Genomic DNA, 13,146 nt, shown 5'->3' with positions numbered 1-13,146 from the left:
CTGAGGGTGAGAAGTTGGTCTCTCAAGAGAGACCAATCTTATGAGTATCTGTGTCAAAGACTTGAGATCTGGAGCTTTTTAAACTAGTGAGAGTGCCGAGTGCTTTTAGAAAGGACCCTTATGTTATCAAACCTTAACACTGAGTTGCTGGCATGAGGTAAGGTGACTCTCCTGTGGCACGTGTTGAATGTACTGTGTACGTTCAGGTGCACAGGTGCCATGTCTGATGTACTAAAGAAAAGGAAAAGTCAGGCCCACCTTGCTCTTAAAATATTTGCAATCATTACTGTATTGAGTACAGTATAAGGACCACTTTGGCTTTGGTCTTAAAACTGGATACAGATATCCATTTTTTCCCCCTCCATTTCACCAAGCCTTTACTTAAAATCTTCAGTGTCTTGTCAAATCTAGCTCTGTATCAGATGCTAGATTATTCCTAACATTTGACAAACTGGAGTTGAACTAAAGGCTCCAAAGGGGGAACTTTCTGGTCTTATTTTAGTATTTAAGAGCAAGATTTGCTAAAACTTATTCTACTGGGTAAATGGTTGACTGAGTCAAGAACAGGATATTACCTTGTGCGTAGTTTTCAGTAAAGTAAGTGTGGTCTAGTGTGTGTTTCAAACAACTGCTCTGCCTGTGCGATGAAAAATAGTCTTTAAAGGTCTCTTTGCAGACTGATTTCATTGGATGGATACTTAATGCTGTGAAACGTGATAGGATTAACATAATATTGGTGGATTTCTTGAATAGAATTTGTCTAACATTCCTCTTGTGGTTGAGGCTTTATTTTCTCTCTCACGTTTATAGTTAACCAGCTCAAGTTTCTTTAGTTGAACTGATTTGAATCTCAGAAATCTGCTGAAGATCATGCTATGAGACAGTGCTAGCTAATGGGGCTGCAAAGGGTCTACTCTCAGAAGAAAGTGTCTTCTTGGGTGAATGTAGTTTTGAGGTAGAGTTATGTGATCATCCATAGCTTTGTCTAGACAGAGTAAAAATCATGGCCTTAACACAAAGGGTGCTGTGTAGAATATGAAATGATTCCAGAGAGTGAACCTGAGCACCGTATTGAAGGACTAGTGGCCAGGTAACTAACTGCCTAGGACACTGATGGTTGTGAAGACTGTTTCAAATGATTGGATCTTTGAAAGCTTCAGCGTGCCTTAGTTTCTAGGATCAAAATTCGTTCTCCTCTCATTTGGCCATGCTGCTAAAGGAGAAATCTCTTAATTTCTATGAATACTTGCACATTTCAGTTATTTCTTTCCCTAGTATAACCATTCACGGGGGAGCAAATTTGTTTAGATTTACAACTTCAGAGCCATTGTGAGGAAAGGGTGATTTCCATGGCTGTTTTCATAACTCCAGGGTGATAAGCAGTGAGCCTAAACACACTTACTTGGACAATTTCACATGCACTTTTACCTCATTTTTTCCCCTCTTCCAGAGTAGTTTTTATTCTGTACTCCCTCCCCACCCCCACAGTAATCCTAAGGGAGAATTTGTCTAAGTAATCTCAGAAAACTGTAGGAAGGGTGCTCGACCCGAGAAGCTTCTCCCACTATGCTCCGGTGCTGTTACCTCGAGGTAATTTGGACAGCCATGGAATGTTTCATGCTTTGTATAGTGATTATCTGTTCATTTTAAGGTCTTTCTAATTTAAAGAAACATTCCTCAGTGTAACATTTGGGAGGGGATTCTTCCCTCTTGTTAGGTTAAAGATGTGCTTCGTACCCTTTGTTTGTCCCATTTATATAAGAAAACTGTCCAGCACTAATGGTTTGAGTATCTCCGTCTACTATATAACATGCTTTCCATTTTTATGTTGTTCTGAGAGGTTGGAAATTAGGGGATACTGTTTTCAAGGTTCAACTTCATTATCTTCTGCATTGGAAAATATTTGGGCTATGAGAACTAGGGGAAGGAAAGTTTGAATGCGTATGTTTTTTTCTAGTGAATGTGTATTACCCACATTGTCCTAAACAGAGAGTGAGCTAGAGAGCAAAAAGTGGATACTCACGAGCCTTGTGGTTGGTGGAGAGGTGGTTCATGTCTGTGCACTCAGGAGTTTGGGAATGGGGGGGATCACTGAAAAGAGACGTGCTCAGAAAGTCCTGAAGTTTAAAACGCTTTGACCAGCTCTGGCTCAGGAGGGTGGGCCTGCTTGTAGAACTGGAAGTGAATAACTCTTTTGCAAGCACTAGCAGTGAGTGGGTCCCATCTGCAGGGTTCCAGGACCTGGAACATTCAAACAGAAGAAAAGGCTGAAGCAGCTTGCACAGTTGCTTCTTGAACTTCCACGAGGCTGATTCTGACTTCAAGATGGAACATTGGAGTTTTGTTTTTGTTTTTGTTTTTGGAACCTGCTGTTGCGCTTTGTGTGTTTTGTTTTTGTTTTCTCTTTGGGGGCCTCATGGGAAAGAGCTTCTGAACTCTCTCCTTTGTGAACTCCCACTGTGTCCCTGTATCGTCCCTTTTCTTTCATAATGTTGTAAGTTACATTTTCATTAAGCCCCATCACATCTTCTTTACTGTAAAAATATTAAAAGGCTGTTTCCATGTGGGACGGCTACTGAAATTCTAATTATTGCAGACATATTTTTGAGATGTAAAAAAAATTTAAAATTAAATGATAAGTCTTAGAGGCGAGAGGAATAAAATGGATGTAAACATTTACATGGGATGCATTAGAATTCTGCTGTGTGTATTGTCTTTTGGTTGAAACAAATTATGAACAGTGACTAATAAAAAGTCAATACTCAATGATTTAAATTTTGCTTCCTCACTTCTTACAAGTGGATTAGAGAAGCCTTTGATGAGTTCTTATTCCAGAGCTTTGAGCTAAACTTACTGACCTGTTAATGTTCCTTTTACACAGAAATCTCACCAAGAGAGGAACTTGAACAAATTTTTAAAAACTTGAAGTTACAGAAAGTGAAAAGTGCAATTGGAAATTTTAACTAGTGATTGTTTCCATGCTGGTATTCTCCACATGGGTGAATTCTCAAGGCAAAGAAATCATGTCAAGATGAATTGTATGTTAGAGGTGGTCATGAGCTTTTAGTTTAAAGCGTCTGTTTGTGACTTGTTCAAGTTTATCTGTGACTAAGAAGAGGAAGGCTTGACCAGCCAAATGAATTCTGTTTCATGATGTATTTTATATGAACTCTTCCATAGAAGTGAGAGTGGTTGAAAGTTGGGAGCTTATGTGTTCTAGTACTCAGATGATCCCTGATAGTCCCTTATTAAGAAGAGGGAGAGTGTGATAGTCCCCTAACTGAGAAGTAGAAGGAAGTAGGCCTTGGCAATTATCTAATTTATGCAGAAGTGCCCTTTGGTGCTGTTTGATAAGTGACATTTCTATAATCTTTTCTTATATGTGGCTTAGTTAAAATTCATCTGTTTCTAATATTAAATTTACTTGACACCTTCATCTCCATGTAACGAGAGGAAAATATGAAAGCTGCAGTAGAAAACGTTAGCCAGTAATAGACTCTAGACATTTACTTAATACAGTGAATAGTGTTCAGATTTGAACTTCCATCCAGAAGGACCAAATTAATTTTTATCACTTTTTTTTTTTTTTTTGCACTACGCAGGCCTCTCACTGTTGTGGCCTCCTCCGTTGCGGAGCACAGGCTCTGGACGCGCAGGCTCAGCAGCCATGGCTCACGGGCCCAGCCGCTCCGTGGCATGTGGGATCATCCCAGACCGGGGCACGAACCCGTGTCCCCCGCATCGGCAGGCAGACTCTCAACCACTGCGCCACCAGGGAAGCCCAATTTTTATCACTTTTTAAAAGTATTTTTCATGCTATTTCCTTCCCTAGTTCAGTTGTCCCCATATTCAACAATACAAAAATGTTCAAGGAAAAAAAATCCTTCAAACCTGGAAGCTAGGTAAATACAGCCTGTGTATTTGAAACTAAGGAATATCTAAATCTGCTCAATCTGTGGTAGAAATAACAAAGGATTTAGGCCTAAAGATGGCTTGTGATCATCAAAGGAGTGGGAACTAGCTATAAAGAAGCAAATGTAGTAAGCTCTTATGGCTCCTCTACCAAAATCTTACAGACATGAACTCTCCTTCTCCAGACCTTTCCATTTTGTAGTGAAGATTAGGAAGAGCTCCTGGGATAAAGTGTGTGTGTGTGTGTCCCTCCCCAACCCCTTCCAGGTGGAAAGAGAGGTATGCACAGCTGCTTACAGGAAGGATACAGAAAGGAGGGAGTCTAATGACTTCTCTGTCTCTTGGCTTGATTCAAACTGATTTTTGTAATGATGAACCTGCAGTGAGGGCAGATGGATATTTGCACAAAAAAATCCCAGAGGAATTTATTTTTAGGGTTAGTCTGAGCTGTTTACCATTTCTAGAAATTGTAGTTACATAACCCTTGGCATACATAATGCACACTGCCTTGAACTGGGGGAGAACATGAATATGTGACCTTTGAAACAGTATAAAATGTTAATGGCAATACATGATCTGAAAAGAAAACTCAGAATCAACTGGTTGTCACCACTTAACTGAATTGGGTCTTAAACCATGGACACCTTTAAAGAGAGTTGCCTCAGGGGCTTCCCTGGTGGCGCAGTGGTTGAGAGTCTGCCTGCCGATGCAGGGGACACGGGTTCGTGCCCCGGTCCGGGAAGATCCCACATGCCACGGCGCGGCTGGGCCCGTGAGCCAAGAGGCCACAACAGTGAGAGGCCCGCATACCGCAAAAAAAAAAAAAAAAAGCTGCGTCATAAATTATCCCCAGCAACACCTGGGTTTGTAGCTTTTTTGTTGTTCTCTTTTTGAAAGAGGTACTACTGTTGTTGAAGAAGTAGTAAATACATAACTTTTAGCATATGCTTGTATTCGGAATTGATGCTTTAGCCCACTCTCCCATTAATTAAAAAAAAAAAATCATCTACCACTGCTGTTCCCCAGCATGAACTCAAATGCTGGTCGTGTGACAGGATCCTTCCCCTTCAGATGATAAACTAATAAAGAGCTTCTGCTCGTGAGATCTGGAAAAGGTAATGTGTAGTACCTCAAGAAACAGGCTTTTAGAAGCACTTAATTCTGAACCACATTTTCATTCTTTTCTCTGCCTGTCTGCCCTTGGTCAAGTCCACTTCTGTCTCCATATTGGTGCTTATCCCTTACATACCAGTGTTCTTGCTGGAAGAAGTTACCCAATAAGCACTGAAATGGGAATCTAACTACTTTGAGTAGCTCTCTTGAAAGTAATTTCAGGGTAGAAGGAAAACCCAGGAAGTAGACAACTTAAAGAGTTTTTTTCACTTTACACCAGACTCACAGAGACATCATTTTAAATTCACTAAAATGAGACAAAGAAATGAAGATGACTGGAGATTGGAGTTTTGGTATATACAAAGTAACTCATGAGAGGGGAGAAAGTAGTGACCAAACTTTCACAGAAGAAATAATTTGTACAGAGTCAGAATCTTTGCAAGAGTCAAATTTTGTCTTGGAATTTAAAATATCTATAAATGCATACATAGAAGAGGGGAACAGACTGCACTGATAGATGTCAAACTCTTGTTCTAAACCTACAATTAAAATATTCTTAACATATTGGACTAGGCAAGCTGAAGCAATGGTTAATAGGTGATACCATTTATACCAATTATTCAAAGCACAAGAAATTGTTTTTTCTGCTAATTCCTTAGAAGTTGCCTGAAGATTCAACACCTGTGTAGGAGGGGGAGACCTAAAAATCCAGAGGTCTAGGTTTCCTAAGACTAAATTTAGAGCAGAATTAACAAGAGGACTCTAAGGAATTGAGTGTCTCTTAAATTTGGAAATACAGAATAATAGTGACACCTATGAATCACTACTATGTGTCAAGCACTTTGTATGCATTTGCAAAATCTTCATAATAACTACTATACGGACTAATTTCTATTTCACAGCTAAGAACCAAAGGCTTAGATAAAATAGTTAGCACAAGGGTATAGATCTAATAATAAGAGGTAGAGCTGAAATTTGGAATCTGGCTGTCTGATCTGGCCCACTGGCCAGTCACAAAGCTATCACTGCAGGAACTAAAAGAAAATAATAAAAATTTTCTCAACTAGAATTGCAGATAATAAACTGGCTTTCAGACCAGACCACATTACTGCTTGAAGCAGAGAACAATATTCTGATAATTTTACTACATGAGGAGAAATTAAAATGTGGCTGGGAGGTGAGATGACATTTTGTACACGAGGTGGGGTCGAATTTGCTGAAGAAGGCCGTGAGCATCTCTAATAAGAAAGAGAAAGGGCCTTGCTAAGGTGAGTATTCTCAACAATTCGTTCAATGGCTTTGTACGTGAGGGTGACAGTCCAGTTTTTTTTTCTTTTTTTTAATTGAAGCATAGTTGTTTTACAATATTGTGTTAATGACTGCTGTACAACAAAGTGATTCAGCTATAAATATATATACATTATTTTTTCATATTCTTTTCCATTATGTTTCATGATAGGATATTGAATATAGGCATCCGGTTTTGAAGTACAGAGGGAAGGTCTGGGAAAGATCAATTACAAGAGCCACCCTTGGCGGAGGGCAGCGTCCTCGCGTCACTATTGACAGGTGCAGCCCTCCACCCCCCCTTCCTTGTCCAGCCCGTACTTCGGAGGCGGGGACAGCAGCAAATAATCCTCCCTGTACCTCAGTCCTCCAAACCGAGGGCGGCCGACAACGGAGGCCCAGCCCTGCGGTGGCGCCGGGCTCCGCCCGCGAGGTCCTCTGCCGCCCGCCCAGCGGCTTGCGGCTCGCAGCACCCAGGACGCACCGGGCCCGCGGCTACGCAGGGCCGAAAGGGCTGCGGGTGGGGCGGGGCCGGCGGGGCTGTGGGTGGGGCGGGGCCGGCGGGGCTGCGGGGGGCGGGGCCGGAGGGGCGGCAGGGGGCTGGGCCGGCGGGGCGGCAGGGGGCTGGGCCGGCGGGCTGCGGGGGGCGGGGCCGCAGGCTGTTCGCGCTCGCCTCCGAGGCTCCGTGCGGCGTAGCGCCGGCCGGGCGTCCCTGTGCAGCTTCCACCAGCCGCAGATGGGGGAGGTGGAGCCGGGCCCCGCGGGCCCGCTCGAACCCCCGGAGCCGCCCGAAGCGCCCGCGAGCCGCCGGCCGGGGGGGATCCGGGTCCTGAAGGTGAGGTGGGCGGGCGGGTTCGGGTTGGGGAGGGAGCGAGAGCAGGGAGAGGCCGCCCCTACCCCGCGCGGTGGCCGAGGCAGCCGGCGACCCCCACCTCGCGTCGGTCAGTCAGCCTTGCGGCTCAGTCGCCCCCAAAACCCGGCTGGAGGGGCCGCGGCACCCGCGGAGGCCTCTGCAGCTGGCCCCCGCCGAGGCCGCGGCCGCCTCCGTCCCCACCGCTGCCCATCCCTGGCCGCGTGCCACCCGCCTCGCAGGCCCACGCCTTGGGGCCGGCGTCCACCCGGTCGCCGCCGCCACTCGGCTCCTTCGGGACCCCGGGGCCCGCCTCTGCCTCCCCCGGTTGCGCACGGGGCCCCAAGGCCGGCGGCTCCTGGCCCGAGAGCGGAGCTGATAGTACGCAGGGCTTTCTCCCCGGACACCTGAAGACATCACCCCAGCGGGAGGATGGCGGCGGTGATTGGCCGGGCGCTGCGGTGTGCTGGGGCTGCGCCGGCTGGAGTGGGCCGCCTCTGCCCTCGGAGCTTACCACCGAAGTTAAGACCCGCTTCTCGCTCCGGAGCGTGGGCCTGGAGAGAGAATCCCCGGAGGAGCTTAATCTCGGGGAATCGCTGGGCGTGTTGCAGAAGGGAGGAGGGGTTGGACAAAAAGGGGCATTCCTGCTGGCGGGAGTGGGGCTGACAATCCAGAGAGACGGTGACGGGGGAGCAGTTATGCAACAGGCAGCTAACGGGGCTTTTTTGGCAGGAATTGGGGGGGAGTAGGAGGAAATGAAGGCAGATGCAGGCATGGGGGGGAGTGGAGTCTTGAAGGTGATGACAAGAAGTCAAAATGCACAGGAATGTAGGGTGACAAGGGGACAGTGAAGGTGGTTAAAAGGAGGGGTTGTGGGAGACACACTGGATGGAGTTTTCCACTAGCCTTCGAAATAGTTGGAGAGAAATTTTTCTGTAGGTCAGATATGTAAACTAGGTGTCCTGGAGATGGAGTGGAATTCCTTCTAAAGTTCTAGAAGAGGAATCAGCAGGCTTTAAAACTTGCCAGAGAAAACGAAGAGAGAAAAGAAAATTTAGATTTGACGTGTTTCAAAAATACTTTGCAAAACAATGAAAATGCATAATGTTTAAAGATTCATTAAGTAATACTTGTTCTTTGGGATTGAGGGTGCGCACTGTATACTCGCTACTAAGATTATACGTAGGGCATCACAAAGAAACAACAACATTGAAAAAAATAATTGATTTGAAGCATCTGGTGAATCCCTGAAACAACATAAATTAGAACTCTAAAATATAAAACTTTTTTTCTGCTACTACCTCCCAGTCTTAATGCAGCGACTTAAATAACTTTTCATAGTTTATCTCCACTTCTGCATAGACCTTATACATATTTACTTTAATCATGTTTTATATTAAATATAATTACATTATATTAAATATAATTTATATTAAAATTATATTTTAATTAAATATAATTACTCAAAGGCTTTTGGATATTTAGTTAAAACTGTAAGGTCACAAAAATGTAAATTGTGAATGAACTTAAAAAGTTCTGCTGGCCTGGTTTATCAGGAAAGGGCAGGTCTGAGAGATAGGTAATGCCCTCTGGCCTAGAAGGTAAACAGCCTTGGCTATTTTTACAACTGTTTTTTTGGTGGGGAGAGAGTGAGTTGTGGGAGGGAAGGAATTGAGAAATGATCTTTTTTTGAAGGGTTCAACCTTCCTACACTTCCAGGAAGTGGTCCAACCTACCACTGGTTCCGTGGGGTTCAAATCTGGGGACCATTAGAAAGAGTCCAGAAATTGATCTTGATTATAGTGCTGAGCTGGTGATGTGGGAGGCTAACAGTGTCTTAGACCTTTGCATCCTTGCAAATAAATGGGATCGGCTATGAAGAATAGGTGCGGTGTGTTCTACAGACAGAAGTTCCCTTCAGTAGCTGAGTGGTTGAATTTTGTGTCAGGTGAAACTGGAAAGGAATATGTAAGTAGAAGACTTCCAGAATCGGGAAGAAAGCCGTAGTTTCCTACATGTTCTTTTCTGAAAACCCTTTTAGAAAGGCTTACCATTCTTTTTTGTAACTCTTTTATACTTAATACCAAATCATGAACATCATTATTGTCAAAGAGTATAGATCTTCATAAAAAGGCTAATATAGCTAAACTGGTGTAACTTTAGCCAGATTAGATCTAGGTCCACCGTATGGCATACTGGAAAATTTGATTCAAAATGTGCCCCCAGATTTATTTAGCAAATTGCTATTTATTTATTTGTTTAAACATCTTTATTAGAGTATAATTGTTTTACAATGGTGTGTCAGTTTCTGCTTTATAACAAAGTGAATCAGTTATACATATACATATGTTCCCATATCTCCTCCCTCTTTCGTCTCCCTCCCTCCCACCCCTCCAGGTGGTCACAAAGCACCGAGCTGATCTCCCTGTGCTCAGCAGCTGCTTCCCACTAGCTATCTATTTTATGTTTGGTAGTGTATATATGTCCATGCCATTCTCTGACTTTGTCCCAGCTTACCCTTCCCCCTTCCCGTATCCTCAAGTCCATTCTCTAGTAGGTCTGCGTCTTTATTCCCGTCTTGCCCCTAGGTTCTTCTGACCATTTTCTTTTTCTTTCTTTTTTTTTTTAGATTCCATATGTATGTGTTAGCATACGGTATTTGTCTTTCTCTTTCTGACTTACTTCACTCTGTATGACAGTCTCTAGGTCCATCCACCTCACTACAAATAACTCAGTTTTGTTCCTTTTTATGGCTGAGTAATATTCCATTGTATATATGTGCCACATCTTCTTTATCCATTCATCTGTTGATGGACACTTAGGTTGCTTCCATGTCCTGACTATTGTAAATAGAGCTGCAATGAACATTTTGGTACATGACTCTTTTTGAATTATGGTTTTCTCAGGGTATATGCCCAGTAATGGGATTGCTGGGTCATATGGTAGTTCTATTTTTAGTTTTTTAAGGAACCTCCATACTGTTCTCCATAGTGGCTGTATCAGTTTACATTCTCACCAACAGTGCAAAAGGGTTCCCTTTTCTCCACAGCAAATTGCTATTTAGAATATAGTCCTTTATAACTGTAGTTGGAATATAAGTATGAGATTTTTAATACTCTTTAAAATTATTAGGAGTATCCTTGTAGCAGAAATTTCCAGATGTTTGGAAATTTGGAGAGTTTTTTTTCTTTTTTTTTTTTTTTTACTCAGTCTGTAGAAGAAATGAAGTTATAATTAATCTAGTCAGTGGATTCTGTGAGACGTGTTTTTTCAATAATAGTTTCAGGTTTTTATCAAAATAATGTGTGTGTATGGCTTTTAAAATCAATTACTACCAAAAAGATTTTAATGAACTGAAATATTCTTCCCCTCTTTATCTCATCCACCGCTTCCAAAATATTCCTTAGCATGTATATTCCTAGAGATGAGCTCATATTCTAAAGTTTTGAATGCAGGAACGTATCTCCTACTTTAGGATATTTCACAGTCTAGTAGAACTCACTGAGTATGAAGAGTTACTTCAGTAGATCCTGTTCTACCATGCATACCTTAGAGTTAGTTCATTGGGCGTTTAATAGTTTATCACCTTTGAACTGATCATAGCCCTCATTTTTAGAGGGTTAAAAGTGTAAAACTGAAGTGGGTACTTAAATCATGGCTTACTCTGAAGATTTCGGCTTTCTAGAAATATCTTTTAAGTCTTAAATGTGCTCTTTATACACTTGTTTGATGTGAGGGTGATTATAGTTATGTTCCCTTTTAGAGAAACTTGTCAGTAGTTCTTATGTAAGAGTAAAGGGAGGAAATAAAGCATTCTCCATCTAGCATTTCCAGTGGAATAGTGATTCTAAAAGCTGCAAGCATCTCAGAGGACAGAAGTGACCTTTCCAACATTTACCTGATGGTTTAGGCAGTGGAGAAGGAAGCACTAGGTAATTCAGCAGTAACTAATGATAGCTAAACAGTCCATCTAGATTGTTGCCAGAAGGCTACGCTTGCTTGGTATCTAGGCCTTTAAATGCCATTGAACAGGTTTAAGAGAATGATATCTACTAAAGTTCTAACTCAGCAGTTTATTTTCATGGGGTGGAATATATCATATAAACAGGAGATACATTCTTTGACCAACAACACATGGGTTTCAACAGTGTAAAGTTCTTAAAGACTTTATGTATAGTCTTAAGGGAAATAGATATACACATTAAAAAATGACTGTTAAAAATCCTCACAGAAGAAAAATCATGGATGAACTAATGTAATACTTCCTGGGGTCTGCCTTGACTTTTCTAAGATTGATAAGGTTAGTGGGATATTATTTGACCTTAAAAAGTTTTTTTAAAGAAGTCTTTTGGTGGATGTGTGGAGTGGTGTCCACTGGCCCTCTCTTAATAGCAGTGAGCAAAATTTCTCTCCACTGAGTGCAGAATGCAGAGCTTCCTTGTATAAATGTTACTGCACTGTATAGAATACTGTTTTCAGATGGTTCAGTTGATCTTTACCAAAGATTAAAAAATAAGGAATATTTAAAATCACTGTCTAATTATGCAGTGGTTAAGATTATTTAGTGGTGCAAATATGATGGTCCCTGTGTTTATAAAATACGTGCTCAAAAGCCCTTTGTTAATTCTGAGATGTTCAGCTTTGAGAAAATGCTCTTGATGAGAAGAAAGACACCTAGTTCCCACGTGTAGCAGGGGTTTATCCTACTTATCTAAAGTTAGAATCAGTAATAATCCTCATGGTTTTGATTAGCTGTACTCAAATCCCTAAGATCTGTAAAATGATCGATTCACCTATTGTCATAAATTTAAACAATGAAGCCATTCTCGATTTCTTGTTTTTCTTTCTCTCCATGTGGGGAATACCTTCTAACTTTTCCTTCCCCTTTCTTTATCATCTTCAGAGATTTAATTTTAGGCGCTACAGTTATCCTCAAATATTTAATCTCAGTAATTACAAAAATAGTATTTGCTTTATTTATAGATATTTTTGTTTTCCAGTGAGGAATAGTAGCAAAAGTATTTTATTTACTTCGTGGCTGATACAGAGGAAAGATGATAGGGTTTCCTATAAAAATGGAGATTTTTTTCCCCCAAGTTTGTTCAGCTTCTTGCTAAAGCTAATTAGGCTAAAGTACAGACTGGGAATAAATGTCTGTGACATCACTGAGTTCTGCATGCATCTCTGGGCCACCCAGGTGCTAAGGTACTGTAATAGGTTCTCAGTGTGTAAGAGAAGAAGAAATACCAAATAAATAATTAAAAACTCATTGTGATTTACATGGTAATGGAAGTACGTTTAAGGTGAAGAAGTTCTGTGGAGGAGAGTGTAGAATTAATTCTTTTTAATTAGTAGGAGAAAGCAGGGATGGGAGACATGGAAAGCTCCACAGAGAGGGTGACATTTGAGTAATTTTGAAGAATAACTACTCAGATGGACAAGATGGAGAAGGACATTTCAGGCAAGTCACAGAATTGTGGAATAGTTGGTGTGTCTGGGGAGTTGGATATGACAAACAGAGTGAAATACAGTGGGGAGTGGCCCTGGAGAGGTGGGTCAGTGTAATTGTGGAAATTAGTTTTTTATTAACGGGAATAGAAATGGCCCATTTAAAAAAAAATAGAGCAGGTAAATATTGATCTTTAGAAACTTGTTATATTGCTGTAGCAGTTGTTTTTGCTTTGAGATAATGTGACTTCACAATGTATATGCATACCTAAGTTATCAAATGCAACAGTAATTTTTCTTTTGAAACATGAGGATAATGGAAAGAATATCTGTGCAATATTGTGTTGATTCTGTAGTTCCTTATTTAGGATGAGGCAGAGGACTAGGACCCTAGAGAAACTTTCAGTTTGCTTATGGAGACATATAGAAATGTTTATTGCAGCATTGTTTCCAACAGTGAAAAATTAGAAACAAACTAAATGCCCTCAGCAGGAGAATGGATAAATTTCAGTGTATTCGTATAATGGAATGTTATT

The 13,146-nt window shown here is 41.7% G+C and overlaps 1 protein-coding gene across 1 annotated transcript in view; it reads left to right on the top strand.

Annotated features, from left to right (window-relative positions):
• Nucleotides 1–7,048: 7,048 nt before the first annotated feature.
• PHLPP2 (PH domain and leucine rich repeat protein phosphatase 2) overlaps nt 7,049–13,146 on the top strand; it is a gene marked incomplete at both ends in the record, with an annotated part of 71,438 nt that continues 65,340 nt past the window's right edge. Inside the window, one exon of the mRNA XM_079724390.1 lies at nt 7,049–7,147. Within this exon, the coding sequence (XP_079580516.1) occupies nt 7,049–7,147 (99 nt within the window). The remainder of the gene's footprint in view (nt 7,148–13,146) is intronic.

Source organism: Hyperoodon ampullatus (assembly GCF_949752795.1).
Source record: "Hyperoodon ampullatus genome assembly, chromosome: 18".
NCBI lineage: Eukaryota > Metazoa > Chordata > Mammalia > Artiodactyla > Ziphiidae > Hyperoodon > Hyperoodon ampullatus.
The sequence above is the reverse complement of the archived record's forward strand: the minus strand, read 5'-3'. Positions and strand labels throughout refer to the sequence as shown.